General features: G+C 38.7%; 1 protein-coding gene across 3 annotated transcripts in view; it reads left to right on the top strand.

Annotated features, from left to right (window-relative positions):
* Window positions 1–22340, top strand: part of LOC149144721 (isoleucine--tRNA ligase, cytoplasmic-like) — a 739557-nt gene that overhangs the window by 226992 nt on the left and 490225 nt on the right. For all 3 annotated transcript variants that reach the window (XR_016264930.1, XM_089449912.1, XM_089449913.1), the window contains exon 12: window positions 21690–21849. Coding sequence is in view for 2 of the 3 variants with exons in the window: in XM_089449912.1 (XP_089306038.1) it covers window positions 21690–21849 (160 nt within the window). In the remaining variant the exon portion in view is untranslated. The remainder of the gene's footprint in view (window positions 1–21689; window positions 21850–22340) is intronic.

Here is a 22340-nt window from a genome sequence, read left to right as displayed (position 1 = left end):
CACTTTAATAAAGTCGCCTTCAAATTAGAATGTAAGTTTACCACTTATAAAGTCACTTTTAAATTAGAATGTAACTTTACCACTTATAAAGTCACTTTTAAATTAAATTGACTTCACCACTTATAAAGTCACTTTAGGAGAAAAGTAAAAAATAAATTTGGACACTTTTCCCTAGGCCAAAGATCAAAGCCTTAGGGAACCACTTGTCCTCTGGTACCCATGTTTTAACACTCCCTCTTACTGAGGAAAGTGTTCCTCACCACTCCCATCTTGTTTCTGAAGTAGACATGCTTGCCTTGTAGTAGGGCTTCAGTGAAAATGTTCGCTACCTGCTCATTTGTGGAAATGTACTCAAGTTTGACAACTCCCTTTTGGACATAGTCTCTAATGAAGTGATACTTGATCTCAATATGATTTGACCTGTCATGAAGCTAAGCACCTCCTTTAAAATTTAAAAAATTTAATTTTTATGAACGAAATTGATAAATCTGGTTGTTGAGAGCCTTAGATTATTAGATCTGGGAGTGGAGTGGGACTCACACTTCCCAAATCTGATAGATCTGCCATTTCTGTGCATAGATCTGTAAAATGTTTTGGGTTTTCTGACTTGAGTTTCTTGGGTTTTATTTATTTTTCGAATATCTCGATTCTGGGTGTTTTTGTTTACAGGTATAGGTTGCAGATCTGAAGGTGGATTTTGATTCAAAGCCAAATCTAGGCTCTGGAGGGTAAGATCTAGCCTCAAAATCATTTTTTGCAGGAGCATTATTTTTGCAATCGAAGGGTTTTAATTTTTTTTAATCTGGAAATAATTTTACAGGGTTTTCATTGATAAATATAAAGCATTAACATACATTGGTGTGAAATTTGTTTTTCTAGGCTAATCTTGAGTTTGGGCTACAGTGTCTCCACTGCTTGGGGTTTTCCAACAAAAATTTTTGGATTTGTTTGCTGCCTGACGTCTACTGTTCCTACCTCCATTACACGGAAACCCATTTGTAGCTCCAAATGCAGCTCCTCCTTGCTACCATCTACTTGTCCGCAACCCTTCTTAACCCTCAAATTCGCGGCCTGGTTTGTTTGTTCTCCCTTCGTGCTACTGCCTCGTCCCTTTTCTGCTTGCAACCCTCGATTCTGCCTTCGCTGCCTTAGCCTTCTCGCAGCCATATCTCTCTCTGCATTGATTCGTGCTCCCTTCCTTCACGTGGCCCTATCTATTGCTCTACTTGCAAATGCCTTTCCTCAACCCGCGTCCCTTCCTCCCTCCGCGCGTTCTGCTTGCAACCCTTCGAAAACCCTCCATAATTATGCTGCCTCTTTGAATACCCTTGCTTTTCCACCCATCCCACAGTTCCAAACAGGCTTGAGCTCGCCGTCCTCTCCATCTGCATAAGTCCTCATTCGCTCTGCCGTCCCTGCAACTGATCCATATGTCTAAACCTGCAAGCTCCTTCACACTTCTGCTACGTCATATCTCAAACGTTGCCCTCATCTGCTGCTATTCGTGGCCCCTTCCATCTTCGCCGACCTGCAACAAACACTCCGACCTCCTCTCGCTGCTATCGAGCTCTTTCTGCCCCCTGTCCAACCTGCATAAGCTCAAACATTTCAAAAAATAAAACATTGCGATTTCCTTTTTTGACTTTTGTTTTGTCTTCGTTTTTTTTGGTGTTCACGGCTAGGGTTTAGTTGGTTCCCTTTTTATTATAATACGATTTCCTTTTTGTTTTTAAGCTTAGTTTAGATTCATTTTCTTTTAAAAATTTGATCTTTGTTTTTGACTTTTATTTTTTATTATTTTTTTTTATTTCAATTTTTTTTTCACCTTTCGTTGTTTTTTTTTTTTTTTTTTTTAAGAACTTGTGATTTTTTTTTATTTATTTATTTTTAAACTTGTGATTTTTATTTTATTTTCATTGAAAAAACTTTAAAAATTTCTAAAAATTCTAAAATTTTAAAAACTAAAAACTAAAAAATCTAAAATTTGAAAATGAAATTAATTAAAGGTGTATTTGTGCTTTCACATATAATAAGTTTAATGTGGCCTATGGCCCATTAAAACTTTATTTTATTGACCCTTTGATTTGTTTTGCTTCCTCACTTTTCACATTAAAATAGTTGCCTAAGGAATAATTGAAATGCTAATTTAAAGTTCCTTGGTGTCTTTGGTGATTAAGTGCAAAATCTTAATTTTTTGTGATTTTTCTCTGGTCAAGGTGCGATAATTTTTTTTAAAATCATACTGACTGCTGGAGAAATATTAATTTTGCTAGATCATCTTGCATGCTAAAATTTTGAGCATTTTACATTTAATTGTTCATGATCATCGCTTTGCCACATTTATAAGTTTTCTTTGGATAACTTGTTTTATTTAGTCTATGATTAATTGAAATATTAAAGGCATTGATCTGTAGTCATTTATATCTTGTGATTGTGTCTTATTTTAATCTATCTATCTTAATTGACCGAGACTTGCTTTAAATTCATCAAGTTGTTCATCCTTAAAATCTCCTAGAGCCCATGTTTCACAGGCTATCCTCATTCATTTACCTATCTTAATTGACCGAGACTTGCTTTAAATTCATCAAGTTGTTCATCCTTAAAATCTCCTAGAGCCCGTGTTTCACAGGCTATCCCCATCCATTTACCTTAGGGACTACCCCCCATGATTTGTCTAGGAGAGTCTAAATGGAGTGAGTAAGGATTAGAGTGACAGCCCTTACTTTGAGCATTGTTGCGGTGCCTAGGCACTTTGTGTGACAACATTTTTTAGCGACATTGCCGGGGATAGAGTTTTTCTGTCCTTGGTCCTTACGACATTTTTCTAATCATCTCATCTTTCATCTTTTCGTATCCCATCAACACAACATTTCCTGGCATCATTTGATCTTTTCATCGCCTTATCTTTTGTCATCTTATTAATCGTTTCATCCGCACTTTTAGCACCTGGACATTTTGGTTCGTTTCTTGTTTGGGTGGCGACTCCACTTATTCATCCATTATTTCTCAAGCAAGAAGCCCTCCCTTATATCCAGCTGTTTTTGCCTTTTGGATCCTAGACCTAGATTCATGTTCAAGTGGCGACTCCACTTCTTTCATTTCTTAAAAGAATTTCTACTAGAAACTCGCTTCTTGTGGATCTCTTGATTTTCTTGAGTAGGGGTCTCTCTCTAGCATCCATTTGGTCCCTCCTTATCCCTTTAATAAAGTCGTCATGGATGACTTTTTTGCACCGTGTCATTTTACTAACTTTCTCCATGATATGCCGGAAGAGGCCATTCATAAATTACCTTTGTTCTCGGGTGGTGATTCAGCTGCTGCTAGAAAGCATCTATCTAGGGTTACTCATATAATAATCAGATATTGTCGTTCTTCCCAATATAAACATGAAGATGTCAAGATGCGTCTATTTGCCTTTTCTTTAGAGGGTAACGCTTTGAATTGGTTTCATAATTGTCCTGAAGATTATTTCGCTTCTTTACAAGACATCATCAATGCTTTTAAAGATAGATATGGAGATCAAGGTGGCTCGCCTTGTGCCCTTAGTACTATGCAACATGATGAAAATAATCTTGTAAAGGATCCAACTGTCAATGAAATATTTCAAGACAATTCTCCATATCAAAATGTGCCATCCACTTGTACGATTGCAAGATGAATCCATGATAGTGGAAAAACAGGAACAAGTTGTCAAATCAGTGTTGACAATGAAAGGGAAAATGATAAGCATCTTATAGAAGAACTAAAGCAGTTGGTTAAAGACATGTAGTTCAGTGAAACGCAGTTCGTAAAAAATATGGAGCTTAATCAAGAAAAATTGATAGTTGATTACGCCAAGGATATGAGAACTTTGTACACTCAACTGGAAAAACGTGATGAGGAGATGGAAATCATGAAAATTAAACACTCTGATCACGTAGCCATCGTAGTAGAAAAGTGTGCTCAGAATATGAAGGCTATGAGGACCGACATGCAGAGTCATCATGAGAAAGAAATGAGTACTATTCAAGTAAATCATAACACAATGATGGAGGTCATGGAAGAAGGTCATGACAAAGAAAGGACTTCCATGCAAAACTATTTACTTGTCATGAGAGAAAAACATGCTAAGGAAATGGAAACCATGAAAGCTAATGATGACAAAGAAATGAGCTCTATGCAAAATTTCTTGATGACCATAAAAGTAGATAATGAAAAAGTAATAAAAGATATGGAAGCTGGTCAGATATGTCTTCAGAATAAGTTATTGACCATGGAGGAAAACCATGCCTGTTATGAAACTAGCTCACAAAAAGATAGAAAAGAGAGATCCACCTTAGAATTCAGCCTCTTCAAGGGGGCAACCTCCTTTACATTACATAAATGAGAAATTCTCTGATGATACAAATGAAAAGACCTCCTATCTATATATAGGAGTCTAAGGGGTCATAACATAATCAGAATCGACATAACGATAATAATGTAAGGGCACAATAATAACAATAGTGGGCTTCTATGGGGCACAATAGTTACAATATGTGCACTACATGGGTACATCGATATAATAAGTGGGTTGTACTAATAACAATAAGGGGTTACACTAGTAGTATAGGGGCCTAACATGCCCCTCTCCTTCAAAAAGTGTTGTCCTCAACGCTTGAGTAGTTCTTGATGCTTCTGTATAAAATTCTTGTCCTCCCATGTGGAATCTTCTGCGGGTAAGTTCTTCCACTTGATGAGATACTCTAAAATTGATCGATTTCGTAGCTGTCAGGTTCTTGTTTCTGTGACTGCTCCAGGTTCCAATATGATTTTTCCTTCCTCTTTAATTTCAGGCAATATTATTTGAATTGCGATCTTTTGCAACTTTTGAATAAGTGGCCATACTTCTTCGTCCTTCTTCCATTCATCCCTTGCTTCATTTATCCAATCTGGTTGAATAATAGAAATACCACAAAACAATGCTTCCACATCCTCATCCTTGAAGAGTCTTCCCATTCGGTAAGGTCGCCATTTTTTAATTGCATATAGTATTGCCAACATTTCCTTCTCATTAATAGCTTGCTTGAGATGTAGCAGTAAAAATACCCAATCACCTACATCAAAACATTTTTCACTACGATGTTGATCTACCTGTTGTTTCGTTTGATTTTGCACCGAAGTGGCGTTATCCTTTAAAAGTTGGAGAACTTTTTGTTGATGCTCGATGTGATCTTTCTCTGCTTGAACCTTTTTCTTCTTGATATGTCCTTCTATCTCTAGAGTTTGAGGAGTGGTAATTTCTTCCAATCCTTTACAAGGTATGGTCAGATTCATTTTTTGATGCTCGATGTGATCTTTCACTTCTTGAACATTTTTCTTCTTGATATGTCCTTCTATCTTGATAGTTTGAGGAGTGGTAATTTCGACTAATGAATTACAAGATATGGTTGGATTCATTTCTTCTTTCTCGATGTGATCTTTCACTTCTTGCACCTTTTTCTTCTTGATATGTCCTTCTATCTTGAGAGTTTGAGGAGTGGTAATTCTTGCCAATGCTTTACGAGATGTGGTCTGATTCATTTCTTCTTTCTCGAGGGTGGGGTCCTCACGTATATCTTCTTCTTTTGATGTTTCTTGATCCTTTTCTTCCTCCTCTTCATATTCTATGTAAAATAATTTCTTCTCAGAACACTTATGACCTTTAGTGCATTTGCTATCACAATTGTAACAAAGCCTTTTTTCTCTTTTTTCTTCCAATTGTTGTGGTGTAACCCTTGCAGGTTGTAGAAGGCTGGGAGAAACAACACTTCCATCTTTATAGTTGTGAGGGGTATGCTTCCTGGTTTCCATAATTTTGCTTTCCACTATGTCACAAAGCCCTTTTACTCTTTCCAATTGTTGTGGTGTTGCTCTAAAGAAGGTATTTCTCTTTGTGCTATCATTTCCTCCGTGAAAATTGTCCACGTATCAAGTTGTTTACGAGAACAAAGCCCTTCATACCATAAAAATTGATCTGGTTCTAAATATGAAGATGCAATACATACCTTTTGTAACAGTGGTACACCATGTAGATCAAAAGATTGCTCCATCTGAAGTATCCAATTTACCGGATCCTTGCCATCAAACTTCTTCATCTTGATTTTTCTTGATTTTAGGAGCTCAATCCTGAAACGACTGTAACTCTATACTTTCAGCTCTTTAAGTTCTAAAATTGTGACCTGTAGTAGCCCACTGCGTCCTCTTTCCAATGCCACCAGTCTGATCCAAATTGGATTCTCCAAGGAAGAGTTATGCGAAATCTCCCACAGTGACCTAATTATAGACTAGTTCAGTAGAGCGAACTTGTACGACGTGCCACGAGTCACTGTTTCAACCTATGGATATGAAAAAGATATATAAGAAACTACAATCCGTCCTCTTTCTATAACTTCTTACGAAATTTCAATCCAATGCTCAGAGAAAAAGTTATGACGATTTTTTTAAGGTCATCTGTTTGGAATGTAATTCAGGAGTCTGCAAAAATACCAAATTCCTCAGATCATATCTCTGGAAGTATAGCGCAAAAAGCTCTAAAATTCGGACCCGAGATTTAGTCCGATGTATTCTCAAATGGGTTTTTTTTTTAGCTTATGAAACCTCGCAAAAAAAAGGTTATAGTGAAAATGCCACGATGACCTGTTTGGAGTAGCGAAACCCTAGAATCCAAAGCTTTGATCCCAATTGTTATGAAACCAGCTCACAAAAAGATAGAAAAGAGAGATCCACGCCTTAGAATTCAGCCTCTTCGAGGGGGCAACCTCCTTTACATTACATAAATGAGAAATTCTTGGATGATACAAATGAAAAGACCTCCTTTCTATATATAGGAGTCTAAGGGTTCATAACATAATCAGAACCGACATAACAATAATAATGTAAGGGCATAATAATAATAGTAGTGGGCTTCTATGGGGCACAATAGTTACAATATGTGCACTACATGGGTACATCGATATAATAAGTGGGTTGTACTAATAACAATAAGGGGTTACACTAGTAGTATAGGGGCCTAACAATGCCAAGGAAGTCAGTGCTATGAAGGGAGAATCGAGTCTAAAGAAATCAATGTTTAGAGATGCTTTTTCCCAACCAAGGAGTTCCCCAACAACTTGGGTTGGACCTTAGAAAAGAAGAAGAGGTGAAAAATAGTATTATTTTGATGATCACATAGGACTAGACCAGCGCCTAGCCTATTGGGAGAATGGAGTCTAAAGAAATCAATGTTTAGAGATGCTTATTCCCAACCAAGGAGTTCCCTAACAACTTCGTATGGCCTTAGCAACAACTAGGTCACTTAGGGAAATTTATACTTCTTTATGCTGCAATTGATGACTTATCAAGGAAAATCATGAACAATCATGTACCCCTAGGACAATAATTCACCATACTTCACAATAATCATATGAAAAATCCCTCACAAAGACAAGATTAGCAACTTCACATTAGCATTAGGGCAACTACACCAACTTCATGAATGAAAATATTTCATAGACCATTACATGAGACAAAGTACAAGATAAAACATGAAAAAGAGTACTCACAAGTATAGCGAAATTATTCCAATCATCAAAGTGCAAGAAAATCGAAGCTCCAAGACAAGAATTAAGCTCTTCCAAACATCGAAATGCATTAAAAAACCAATTCGTCCATCAAAAGGCTAAGCGAAAATCCCAGAAGAAACAATGATCCAAATCCAAGTGATGATCAAATTAAATGATCATCACGTCAATATATATCCTTCCTAAGGGGTTCGATGTAATGTCCCTTCCTAAATTAATTTGGAATAGAATTAATCACTACATTTTGGGGCCAATTTTGGAGGTGATGGGGCCCATTCGATTTTATTAGGAGGCTTAGACCTTCGTAGAAGTTATTTTGGTGTGGTTAAGTTACACGTGGGGGCCACCCACACTAAGAGAATACTCATTCCCTAGTTCGAATTGCATGAGAGGAGAAGTCAATGGTTAAGTGAGGAGCCCAAGATGGAAGAAAATGGAGGGAAACGTGCTCCACGAAATCAATAAAAGGAAGGCAACTCTCTTCATTTCATCATCTTTTGGCATATCGAATTTCTCTTTAGTTGCTTGAGTTGCTTAGCTGAGTCATTTGTTGTTTAGCAAGAGTTCTTCAAGTGAAGAGCTCACCCTTTCTTCGAGGGACTTCGAGTGCCACCCTAGAGAGGTTCATCTACATTATTTCAGAGGATGTTTTCATTGTGATTTCCAGCAGTTGCATCCATCATCTCCAGGTGGTGCGTATTTCTGCAGGACATAATGAAGGGAGGCCGAGTTGTGATTGTGACATCTTCCAGAGGAGTTTTGGCCGGGAGAAATTCCGGAAAGGAGGCAAAGGTGTTTCGTTGCCACTTTGGTGAGTTTTGAAGTTGGAGGAGAGAGCTCCTATTTAGTGTGACTTTCGCACTTCCTGGGCCAGCGCAAAGGAAGCATATTGTGCACATGTGGGAGGTGGAGTCTCAGCTATTGAGGCTGATCTTTGTTGGGAGAGTTAAGGGAAGCACTTGTGGAGGAGATTGCTACTTTTCCAGAGCCTTGGAGGAGCATTTTGTTGGTATCTTTGCAGGCAGTGTGCTTCAACAGTCTTGGAGGGCATAGGGCCTCTTGGAGGTCGATTTTGGGAGGTTGGAATTCTGACCAAACCCTTTCTGGGTTTTGGTCAAGGAGCTTGGGGTTAATTTTGTAGCATTTTCTGAGCAGTGGAGGTGGGGTTTCTAATAGTTCCTTTCCAGGTAGCAGTGTAGTTTTCTAGGCAGCGTAGAGCATTAGAGGAGCAGCCATTATCATCATTGAGATCATTTTCTTATCACTTGGGTTCTATCACGCTTTCCATTGAAGCAAGCCCAGGTGAATTTCTCCATACTATTGTACTTGCTCCATTGGATTAATAAAATGGCTCAGCTGGTTCTTACTTCTGGAGTTTTAATGAGTATTAAAAGCATGTACTTACATGTAATAGAACATATCCAACCATCTACAATTTGACCATAGAGAAGCTACAAGATAATATAAACCAAATCCAAACATCAAAATTTATCCATAAAACTCCAATTCATCCTCCAAGAAAAAGTGCGAAATTCTCAAGAGAGAGAAGAGATCCAATCCAAAGTGATGATGAGAAAATGAACTCATCTCACTTGTATTTATACACTAATGAGGAGTTTGAATTAGTCTCCTAGGCCTACATAAGCCCCAAAAATAAAATAATGTGCTAATAACCTAACTTTTGGTGACAAGCCCACCAAACTAACTCACAAATGAAATAATAAGCCTCTTAAGAGGTCAGATGATAAATAATACATGTCATAGGGCCCTCCAAGAGGCCTAATGAGGTCCGTAAGTGCCATAATGAAGAATAGGACCCTCAAAAGTGATGGACAAGGGGGTGACCTCTTGTTCTCCAAACAATAAACCAGTGGTGCTCCCAGTGGGTGTGGGGGCACAATAATAACCTCATGGGTCTCCAAATGAGTCGAAGATGCCTGTAGATCATCTGTAAGGGCTCTGATGATGGTGTAGGTGATGCCACATCATCCTACAAGTCTTGGGTCAGCTGCCAAGTGCATTGTACATCTGTGGGGCGGGCTTGGCAGAGATGAACCAGATGCATCTTCCTCGTCCAATAGGTGAATCTAGAGCAATCTCTGAACATCTTCAGGGATCCATGGAGTATTTTCTACTACTGTGGAGGCCTATGGCTCTCTACACACACCATACATGTGCCAATGTGGCCCTCTGGAGGGTTAGGACCCTGTATAGGGAGACCAAACCCAAGATGGAGACCATTTGCAATATTGCATAAGATCCAATGCGTCTTCTAGCCTTCTAGTGCAAGTCATTATAGAAATCAAGTAAATGAGCTTACCAAGTATGGACCACAGGTGGAGACTTCATAATGGCTTGCCATTCCATAATGGGCTTCGGGATGTGCTAATGTCTCCCAAACTCCAAATGGACTTAACCAAGTATCCTATTGTTGATTTGGGGTAGCATCGAATGTGCTCTAGCCATGAAAATTGGTGGAGAGGCTAAAGCACATGAGATCTCCAAGACCCAGAAATGGTTTGGGCAGATTCTAATCGATTTGCGAGATATTAAAATAATTAATATTGTTAATGGAGTTCCTAAGACTAAACTTAGAAAAAATAAAATATTAATGGATATTAATATAAAATTGGGTTTGAATGTTCCAAAAGTCATGGATCAAGCCAAATCTAATCTTAGCCGTTGATTAGAGATTTAATCTCGACTGTTGATGGACCAACGAGAAAAGTATAAGAGGAGGCTTGAGGGTCAGTTGGAGAACACACCAGAGTGCTCAATCATTCTATTCTCTAGAGCGGGGTTTGCTAAGAGAAATAGAATCAGTGATCAACAACGAGGGGCAGTGAATACATAGCAAAGAGGCAGAGTTGGTACCAGAGAGACAACGCAGAGCTAGGAGAGGTTGATGCAGAGGCAGCTGGGTGCTACGTAAAGGCAGCTAGGAGCTACACAGAGCCAGGAGAGGCAAGCGTGTGTGACGCAGAGGGTCTATGGGCTGACGCAGAAGCTCCAAAAGCTGCGCAGAGGCTAGCAGAGCTGACGTAGTGCCAAGAGGCAACACTGGGAGGATTTTGTGGGACAGATTGGGTGTTGGTGAGCCAGGTAGGGTGACGCAGTCCCTATCAGAGTGACACAGAGCAGTGGAAGCTGCAATTGTTGCTGTCGGATCGTTCATTCGGTGATTATCGAGGAGAGGTACTACTGCCAAGGGCATTCTCTGGTGGGTGAGCCATTTCTGGCACGCTAGTTGTATTATGAAAACTGCATAATAATAAAACCCTCTGAATAACTGCACAGATTTTCCCACATTGGGTTTTTCTGGGGACATTGGTCCAAAAATAACGGTTTCACTTGTGTGTTTGTTTTCTTTCAGTTGAGGATCTGTAGATGTTGATACTATACTTGTGTTTATTTTCAGTATTTACATGGTAAATAACTTGTTAAGTAATTAAACAAGTAGGAAGAAATAAACCAGATAGTACAGGAAGGAAATCTAACGGGTTAAACTTAGAAATCCCAACATGGTATTAGAGCATGGCTATAGATCATAGGATAACTGAAGGCATCGGCTAGCAGAGCAATAGCAACAGATTTAGCTGTCCCGAGTGACAGAGTTGATTCCTGCAAAAGGCAACAAAGGAAGGAGTGACGCAGAGAGACTGCGTCATCATTCTGGGCCAGAGAAAGGCAGCGCAGAGACTAAGGGTGGCAGAATCAGGCTCACACAGAGCCACACAGAGGCCAGGAGGGCTGACGTAGTTGTGTAGGGGAGCTAATTTTTCGATGTCGGGATTGCGCAGAGCCAAGTGGTTCAATCCTTCAGTTGCTGGGGTATAGGAGGCTACGAGTAATTTGCGGAGCGAAGTTGGTGGGGTACTGTGGTCAGATTAGTAACTAAAATGGCAAGACCAAGGAGGAGGGATTTCCAAAAGGGAAATCAAGACTCAGAGGGAGTCGAAACGAGAACTTCCAGACGGAAGTTGAGAGACTCAGCAGGAGTCAAACAGAGAACTTCCAGGAGGGAAGTATAGAGACTCGGAGGAGTTGAAAGAAGAGCAACATAATGGCTGTGAATGGACTGAGAGATCAGGATAGGTTGGACAGAGCATCCAACTTCGTGGTCTGGAAGGCCAGGATCTTGGCCATTCTAAACAGATATCGCATCAAAGACTTCGCCTTGAAAACAATAGTGATCGCAGTTGACCCAACTTAAAATGAGAAGTACGAGGAGGAAATGGTTAGGGCGAAGTGCATCATCCTTGATGGGGTCAAGGATCATGTGGTGCCACATATTGCCGAAAAGGATATGACAAATGAGATGTGGGAGGCCCTGAAGAAATTGTACCAACATACTTCTGTGCAGAGGAAGATGTTACTTGAAAATCAGCTGCGGTCATACTAGATGCAGAAGGGAGAGCAAATAGATGTCTTCCTCGGTCGATTGAAGGAGATCTGTGACCAACTAACTTCCATAGGGGCCACGCTGGATCAGGAATTGATGGTGAGGACCGCATTGAACACAGACTTAGAGGATTGGGAGGTATTTGTCCAGAGTATACTGGGTAGGACGAGCCTTCCGGATTGGGAGGAATTGTGGGTGGCTCTTCGTCAAGAAGAGATCAGACGGGTAACCAAGGCAGGGAATAGCGGCAAAGGGGTTAGAATCAAGAAGGAGGAAGACGAGGATGCGGCTCTAGTATCTGCGAGGAAGCACAAAAAGAGGAAGAAGAAGGACCTCTTTAAGGTCAAATGCTTCCATTGTGGGGAACTAGGTCATTTTGTGAACCAGTGTCCTAGGAAGAAGAGTAAGGGAGAGGCTTTTGAGACCAAGGTAGCGGTAGCAAGGGCGGAGAAAGAAGTCGAGGAGGATGGTGATTGTGCCATGAGTGCCCATGTACCACTTGAGAAGAAGTGGAGAGACATCAAGCTGCAGGCAGAGTCTAGACGGACTACAAGCGATGAGGGGCAAGATCCTTGAGGTACCCAACCTCTTGGATTATACCTTGCTACAGGAGCCCCGAAGAGGAGTAGCAAGACTGGCGGATGTTGGTAGAGACGGATGCGGATGAAGCGACAAACAGTGCTATAGTGTAGGAGTCCCCGGACAGCGAGAGGCTAGCAAGCTACAACAAGACAAGAGGCATGGGAGTGTTGCACCAGTGCATGATGGCACAGAGAGGTGTGCAATGGTGCGAGATGCAGGGAGTTGTTGCAGCAATGCAGAGGTCAGGAGAGGGAGCACTTGTTAGTGGCAGAGAGAGCTTCAACATTGGGAGTGTCTCTAGCCTGACAGGGATGTCAGAGTTGGGTGGATCAGTTACTTCTCAGTAATTGAGTTGCAGTGCAGCACGATGTAGCATGATTAGAGGGGATGCAGTGCTGGGAGGATGGACCAGCAACAACACGGATGCAGAGGGAGTTGCCATACAGATGTAGCAGTGGGAGTGGCAGGGCCCTGGGCAGCAGTACAGGATGTAGCAGTGTAAAGGATGTTGGGCAGGGAGGCCTAGCATCAGCACAGGGATCGATGTTGGATAATCAGGGTGATGCTCACTGTGGAGTATTACTAGAGCACAGTCCTCGCTAAGAGGGAGTGTTGATTTGGGTAGCATCGGATGTGCTCTAGCCATGAAAATTGGTGGAGAGGCTAAAGCACATGAGATCTCCAAGGCCCAGAAATGGTTTGGGCAGACTCTAACCGGTTTGGGAGATATTAAAATAATTAATATTTTTAATGGAGTTTCTAAGTCTAAACTTAGGAAAAATAAGATATTAATGGGTATTAATATAAAACTGGGTTAGAATGTTCCAAAAGTCATGGATCAAGCCAAATCTAATTTTAGTTGTTGATTAGAGATTTGATCTCGGCCGTTGATGGACCAACGAGAAAAGTATAAGAGGAGGCTTGAGGGTCAGTTGGAGAACACACCAAAGTGATCAATCATTCTATTCTCTAGAGCTGGGTTTGCTAAGAGAGTGGTGTTCCATTGGATTTGTTGCTATTTCTTGCAAACTGCATACACATTTGTTAGAAAAGGAACAATAACAATACTTGATTTCTTCATGCTGGTCCCTTAGATGTTGGATGCCTTTTGCTCCAATTTTGTAGATGAGGAGACTGTCAAAATCGAATTCTAACTCCATTGTTCAGACTTTAGATATATATATATACACACACACATTCAAAATAGGGATCACAAGATTGTCTTCAAACGTGATTGTTAAGCTTGCAATATATATGTGTATATGTTTACAAATCTTCCAACATTAGCCTCAAACATCTCAGCTTCTCTACTACTATATAGGACTATGAATTTTCTTTAAGTATCGAACCTATATATAGGTGATAGGTCAATAAACAATTGGTTCGATCTTCAGTTTATTATTAGCTCAGGTTTTGACCCCTTTTGAAAGTAATTGTGGCTTCAATTTATACCTAATCCATACTCATGACCAGGTTTATGGGGAAGTCTTGGCTTCTCTTTTAAGGTGACTTAAGTTGCTAACAATTAGGTTTTTGATGCTTTTCTTATGTTGGCTTTTAATTCCACACAAAGATTGAACAATTTGGATCATTGTGGTAGCATTTAATTAGGATCTTGATAACAATTTTCAAGCCTTGTGGACTTGTTTTAGACCTTTGCTTTCTTTACCAAGATACTCGGCTTGCCTTAGGCTAATAGATTAGCACACAATGGGTGATTTGATCTATTGACCATTGACCCAAGCATGAAACCCTTGCTTTAATAAGTCAATTTCTTTTACAATAAAAATTCCGTTTTCTTTCTTTTGACAAATACAATTATGAAGAACGACACTAGCTACATTCTTCAACACATAATACATGTTAAAATTATCCAATAACCACCCCAAACCACCCGCACATGTGAGAATTTCTATTCAAGTGGCTCATGTAAGCTCCTTATGCTCACCAATGTACGAAGTGATGATGTGGCATCCTTGTCATCGTCCACTGTGCTAACATGTATCCCTTTGTATTGACATAGATCCTAAGAAAAGTGGCATGGATCCCAATGTAGGTTGATCAAGGTACATGGATCCCAATGCTGATACACAAATTTCAAGGCATGGGGCATGGATCTCAATGTGGGGACGCTCACATATAAGGTTGCATCAAGTTTTGAACAACTCATTAGGTAGAAAGCACCAAGTAATATCCTCTAACAACAAATTAACATAGGTTAATTTATAAATTTCCTAAGTTTCCTAGAGTAGGACACATTCACCCTCATTACATGTGTCAGTTACATAGGAAAAAAGGTTATTTCTTAGGTACTTTGGTTGGATATTGGTAAATTTAATGAATTATTGATGGAAATCTTATGTTTCAACCAAATTCATTGGTTGGATATTGGTAAATTTAATGAATTACTGATGGAAATCTTATGTTTCAACCAAATTCATTTTTAATGATACATAAGGTCTTTCGCTGGTCCAACTAGCCTTCTCGAGCTAGTAATACTCATTCTTGTCCTTGTAAGACTTTAAGGGAGATTTTCTTAAATTTACTACCTTAGCACCATGTTATTACCCCTTTTGCATTTTTTTTAATTATTTTTCTTGTTCTTGTTCCTTAAATATGCATTTTTAGCATAGGACCTTGTGGCTAGGCGTTTTTAATGAGGCGATTTCATTATTTTTCTCAACTTTTAGCATTAGATGCTCTTCACCTCTAGCCTTTTTTGGCGTTATTTTGACTTTGGCTTATATTTTCCTTTAATTTCTTCACTTAGACCCTACTAGATGAGTTTTTATAAGTTTAACATGAGAGAGGATTATATATTTTGTTGGACAAGATGGTAGTTAAAGAGAATAGGTGGAAAATATTTATATATGGTTAGGATATGTATATGCTACTCAATTAGATCACAAGTAGTACAATTAATCCTAAGCGATGACACACTTTTCTAAGGACATTTATGCCCCCCCTATTGCATGAGGCAAAATAATTAGACTATTACAATTAAAAAATGTATAAGATCTTACCAACATTTATTGCTTTCATGACAAAGGTTGGAAGGGTTTAATGTGAGGGTTCTTTCTCTTTTAATATCCTTTGATGGTTTTTTTTTATTTTTATTTTAATTTTATTTAATTTTATTTATATATTTATTTATTTATTTATTTTTATTTTTTTAATTTTTTAATTTTATTTATTTATTTATTTATTTTTATTTATTTATTTATTTATTTTTTTTCTGAATGTGTTTTCCTATATCTATCATCTTCTAAGAGTTAATGTGTAGGATGTACCTTTCATAGTGTTGTTTGAGCATGGCACCTTTAAGGTCCCCTCCAAGTTTATTTCTACATCATTAAGGTCCCTTCCAAGTTTATTTCTACATCATTCAAATAATAAGTTAAGGCTTATTGTGTCATGGCTTATTTGTCTTAACCATCATAAACTTAATCTCTTTAGTTTGACCTTTGACTCCATTTTCCCCAACATTGGATAGGCACTAGTCCTTTGTTCTCCATCATCCCATTTTTTTGTATGCTACAAGTGTGAAAATTTCTACGAAATTTCAGTTGTAGCAACTGTAATTAATTCTTCTAACTGTAAATTAATTATGCAGTTTATTGCTACAACAACAACAAATTAATCACACTGCAATCTTCACAAATAAAAACAACCATAAATAAAAGCATTGGAAACTGAGAAATGTTAGCACCTATGTTGCCAGGAAACGTGGGTTCGGGTTCAGGGACGGGGACGGGAATGGAGACGGGGACGACATTTTTGGAAACAGGGTGCGTGGGTTCGTCGGGTAATATAATAATATTAAATTTTAATAATTAAATTTTATAAATTATAAATTTATAATTATTAATATATATGAAATTTGAATTTGTATATTTTTTCAACTTTAAACAAGAAAACTTTAATGATAATCATTTAAACATGCACATCATTGAACATTCAAACATGCACATGCACATCATTGAACATTCAACATTGACATTGAAATTTCAAAATTTATCACCAAAAACCTGTTCATTGTTTACATATTAACATGAATCATGATATGGGACATTTTGTCACACACAGCTGACTGAGATACACTAGCCGAGTTTCCTACAAACTCAGGAGTACGCTCAAAAATCCTAAAGTATTCCGAGTTCTCAAAGATTCAACATTTTAAACTTTATTTTATTGGGCTGCCTTGTGTGTTTGGTGGGACAGCAGTGAAATATATGCGGCCAGCAGCCATAATTTATACTTTAATGTAGCCACAAGCCTAAAAAAAACCACATAATTTATATGTTAATGTAATGATTCAATTTTTCAAAAATTAAATATATATACTATGCACTGTTTTACTTTTTCCTGAACAAATTCTGAACCATTTAATTGGATTTTGTTGATCCATGGTGAAATTACATTGCAAGGGCAAGCAACACCATTGTTAGAGGGTAGATAATGAACTGGCTTGAATGTTGTGTAGATGATTGAGTTGAAATACATTCTCACTGAACAGTTTATATTGTAAAGAATAGCATAGAGCTATATTCAGTGTATGAATGCATTTGTGTAATGCCATTCATTAATGCAAAAAATGGTGAAGATTTTCTGCGCTTTATTAATCTAATTGCAACTATTTCAGGTTAAAAGAACTGAAACGTATACTTCTCATATTATAGTATATAGTATAAAAAATTAAAAATTTAACAAGTCTGGGCTGAGTAGAGGTAAGTTTGTGGCATTGTCATCTTTGTTTAGGGCTTTGATTGGGTACAGGAGTTTGCATGGGGAGGCCGAGGTCTGTTCCTTAGTGAACAGTGAGCTGTTTTGTGTAAACAGTGGCATGAATCAAGCCCTACAGCTTAGCGTTTGACAACAACAAGGAGGAGGGACTATGCCGCAGCTGTAGGAGGCAAATTGAGTGTATAAAAGTGGACTGACAGTTGTGGCTCATGTTGCAGACAGTCTGAAACGGAAAGAAATTGTGACATTCATTCCGGCAAGCCTTTAAAAGAACCCAAAGAAGCCAACCCGAAGAACCCGAAGAACCCAAGAACCCATTAAAGGAAAAGAACCCAAATTTTTTTCTTTAAGAACCCGGTTCTTCTGGGAAGAACCTTTACCCGAATCCGGTACTTGGGTGCGGGAACCCGGGATGGGTTCGAGAACCCCACCCTCGGGTGCGGGAACCCGTGCAACATAGGTTAGCACACATAAAAATGACATTGTTGTTTTTGGACAAAAGTCCCCGAAAAAACCCAATGTGGGAAAACTAGTTGTAGCAGTTGAGAGTTTATATTATTATTATGCAACAGAAATTCTGACTACAATAAAATGTCTCCAAACTGGCGATTCTACCCAAGAGAAATAGTGGAAAAAAGATACTAAGGGATTTTACCCTCTCTCCGAACTTTCCCGGCACCTAACTTCCTTTGAAAAGCAAGTCGTCCACCTTCTTTGTGCAAGACCTGCGTCACCCTAGCGCAAACCCTCACACGCTTGGCTTGGAATCACTGCTAATCTATCCACCCTGCTTGCTGCTGACTGGGAAAATGCTTCTCTGACCCTTTGGAAAACCTTCCTAACCTTTGGAACTGAAACGTTCTCCCATTCAACTAAATTGAATTGCTTTGCTGAGGCAACTGCGTAGTCCTTGCGCTACTTCCTGGAGAAAATATTGACCTCCTCTTTGTGACTCTTCGGAATTGGAAAGCTTCGTTCGCATTATTTGTTTTTGTATCATCCAATGTGTTCTAGTCTTGAAATTGTGTGGAGAGGCTAGAATACATGAGATCTACAAAACCCAAAAATCGTTTCTGGAAATTCTGTCTAGAAATGGCTTAGATTATTAGTTAGTTTTTTAATATTTCTTAAGTCTAAACTTAGGGAATATGACTAATTAATCAGAATTAATTAAGTTATGGTGTGAATCTTCTAGAAACTCACACAGTTCGACTTCTAGTTAAATCGAGCCATAGATTAAGATTTAATCTTGGCCATTGAAGTCTCAACAAAGGGTTATAAGAAGAAAGTCGATGGGGCTTGGAGAACACACTTGCAGGGTTCGATTTTGCTGGGAAATCGTGTTGATTTGGGGTAGCTTCAAATGTGATTTAGGCTTCAAATTTTGCAGGGATGCTTAAGCACATGTATTCCAAAGAACCCATAAAATGTTTTGGTAAATTCCACCCAGAAGTGATTTTATTAAAATAATTGATATTTTTAATGGGGTTCCTAAGTCTAAACTTAGGAACATTAAAATATTAATGGGTATTAATCTAATTAGGGGTGAAACTTCTAGAAAAAGACATCGATCAAGCCAAAACGATCTGAGCCTTTGATTATGATTTAATCTAGGTCATCGGTTGTCCAACAGGAAGATATAAGAAGAGGCTTGAGGGTCATTTGGAAAACACACAAAGAGATCAAGGAAATCAATTTTCTGAAGTGAGAAGTTTTCAGGAGGAAAAATTGATTGAAGAAATTTCTTGCAGCAGAGGGGCAGTGAGAATCCGGAACAAGGAATTTCCAAAGAGTACAAGGGAGAGGGAGAATAGAAAGATGTCTAGAGCAAGGTTGACATTGGCCCACGCAGTGCTGACGCAGAGCCAGCGCAGTCCTTGAGGTGGAGTCGAGTTTCCTGCTAAGGGAAGTTGAGCTTCAGTTGTCGGAAGTCGGGGTGTGAGTCTGGGAGGCAGAAGTTCGATTTTCTCACCCAGTAAAGAATCTGGAAGAGGGGCATCTTAATACCCTGGAGGGGTGACGCAGAAACTGTCGTGAGTGATGCAGTGCTGTGCAGAGACCACGCAGAGGGTGACACAGAGCCTCTAGTTTAGCAGGATCAGTCATTGATTCTCCTAGTGACAGGGTGAGATCATTTCACCAGTCTTTTGTTCAGTATTCTCTCTGTATTGGATTGCTAGTTGAGCATCCTAGAATTGTACTCATATTTTCTCCTACATAATAATAAAACCCTCAGAGCTGCTACACCGGTTTTCCCGCATTGGGTTTTTCCGGGGACTATTGTCCAAAAATAACTATGTCCTATGTGTTTCTATTTTCCTTGCTCAGTTTCTATGTTTCAGAATCATATTTAATTTGGTGTAGGCTGCTTCAGTAATTTACTTCAATGTTTCAAGAAGAAATCTAAAATAAGCTTGTAATGTAATTTACAATCTAGGTGAAGTAGATTCAATTGGTTGCAGTAGGATTCCTGAGATTGCTAGATTCAGGAATTTTCACAAATCGATTTCTTGAGTAGCAGTTGTGCATTGTCGAAAGTGATTCAATGAGGTCGAAGTAGTGGGAGAGGGGCAGAGATAGTGAGGTGAGAGGAAGCTTTTCTAGTTCCGGTGAGTACATTGCAGAAAAGCAGTGATTGTCGCAGAGAGGCAATGCAAATCCCTCTTGAGGAGATTTTCGTTTTTCTATGGAGAAGTCAATACTCTGAGCCAGTAGCTGGGCAGAGGGTCCAGAGGCAAAGAGCATTAGTTTCCCAAACAACAACTAGTGAGACAGTGAGAGGAGACACAGTTCCAAGCTTGTGGGATGCAGTAACTGTGTAGGTTGATGCAGTGACTGCGCAGAGGGAGCAAGGAGCAGCTCAATTCGAGCTGAGGTCAGTGTGGGATTGCCTGTGGAGTGAGAAATTTTTCTCACTAGTTATTATTGCCAGTTATTTCTCTGTTTGGATTGCTAGATTAAGCATCCATAGATTGTACTCAAATTTTCACTACTGCATAATATTAAAACCCTCAGCTGTTGCACCGGTTTTCCCGAGTTGGGTTTTTCCGGGGACTTAGTCCAAAAATAATGGTGTCATATTGTGTGTGTGCATCTATTTCTTCCAGTGTTTTTATTTCTTCTGTAGTATTTGTTTTGTGAAGGTTGCAGTGTATTTGTTTCGATATTTGCCATAGCACAAAACAAATAATTTGTTTAATTAAATTAACAAATAGAAGAAAGAACATCAGTTGTTGCAATAGGATTTAGGGGTAGCCAAATTTTCACACAGATCACTGGTGACCTCTCCTGCCACTTGCTATTTGCCTCCTAGCTCGATCGCCACTATTGATCACTCCTGCACTTAAGAATTCAAACTGCCTAGGCAACTGAGTATCTGCATTGGTGTGTCTCCATCTACCCATCGACCTCTTCTTATAATCTCCAGTTGGAATTCCAATGGCTACGATTAAAACTTAATCGATGGTTGAGATCATCTCCAAGTCGATCCATGTGAGTTTCTAGAGAATTCTCACATTTCTCAATTAATTCCTATTAATTAACCACTTTTCCTAAATTAGACTTTGGAAATTTTTAATTATGGTCAATTAATTTAATTGAGCCATCTCTAGGTGGAGTTTCCAGAAACGATTTCTGAGTTTTGAAGAACTCATGTGTTTTAGGCTCTCTAAAAAGTTTTGAGACTAGAACACCATCCGATGCTACAAAAACTAATATAAAGATCAATACTTTTCTACGCTATCTATTTAGATCACCTTGAGCCCCCTTGTTATAGCCTTAACAATCTTACTTAGGGATATCCGCTTGTGTTGGATAAGAGGCAACCTAAAATGACAAAGGGAGTTATTGTGGTGACAGTCAATAGCCCCTCTAAGTTGCCCTTGGGTTTTTGCTTTGTGTTCAGGAATTTTACACATATAAGTGAAAGTTCAAGATGTAACAATTAGAAAATACCATTTTTAAAACTTTGATGTTACATTTGCATCTGACCAACTCCCCATCTAAAAATGTCATCTTATACAGTCTTCCAAAGTTGTACTCGTGAACCTTTGTAACTATAGATTGAGAATTAAATTTCAACCACTCAATTTTTCCAAGGGTGAAATATTCTCGGTGAAGCTTCTATTGAAGAGAAAATGAATGCCCTGATTTTTATTAGCTTCTTAACTTACTTCTATTAGTAGTTTAATCAACCATTTTGATGAAGAAATTGAACTTGAGACTATTTTTTCTGGCATTTGGAAGTGAACAATTTTATGTTAACTTTTTTATTAATTTCATTTTTTGTCTTCTTTATAGATTAATTTGAATAAGGTTTTGCTGCATGCGTCGTGATCTCACCTTTAGTTCCTTTTCTGTGTCTCATCTATCTTTTTCTTAATTAATCTTTGATGTTGTGGCAGGTTCTATAGTCTTATGGTGCTATCAACTGCTCTGTTTGGTAAACCAGCGTTCAAGCATCTGATTTGCAATGGCCTTGTTTTGGCCGAGGATGGCAAGAAACTGAGCAAAAGACTAAAGAACTTTCCCCAACCAATGGAAGTTATTGACACTTATGGAGCAGTGAGTTATGAATTGTTTGATCTTCATTGTGTTGGATTTCTATTTGATATGGTTTCTACCACGGAATTGATAAATATTATATCATTGGTACATGCAAAAAATGCAATTATGATTTAACATGCATCAAGCCCCCTCTTTTTTCCTCGAGCAAAGTCTTGTAGGGAAACCCCGGGGATGCTTTCACTACATTCATGGATGGCACCACTAGCAAACCCATCGACATAGACTAGTGTGCCTCATGCAGGGTATTCAAACTGGGATCCTACTGTATGGCACTAGGCATTTGCTTAAAACATTGGCAACAACTATTTAAGCTAACCTTTTAGGCTTTTTTGAGCCCACTCTTATTTGTGTTTTGACAATTTTTGGATAATATTTGTTTTCCCATTTTTAAATTTAAGTACATTTATATTTCAAGAAAATCCTAGATATATTGTTTATCCAAGTATATAAATAGAAGTTTAGAACCACTAGAATCTTAAATACAAACA

Source organism: Pinus tabuliformis, chromosome X, assembly GCF_031772625.1.
Source record: "Pinus tabuliformis cultivar Carrire ecotype Pingquan chromosome X, CPIR1, whole genome shotgun sequence".
NCBI lineage: Eukaryota > Viridiplantae > Streptophyta > Pinopsida > Pinales > Pinaceae > Pinus > Pinus tabuliformis.
This window is presented reverse-complemented; position numbering and strand designations above follow the sequence as displayed.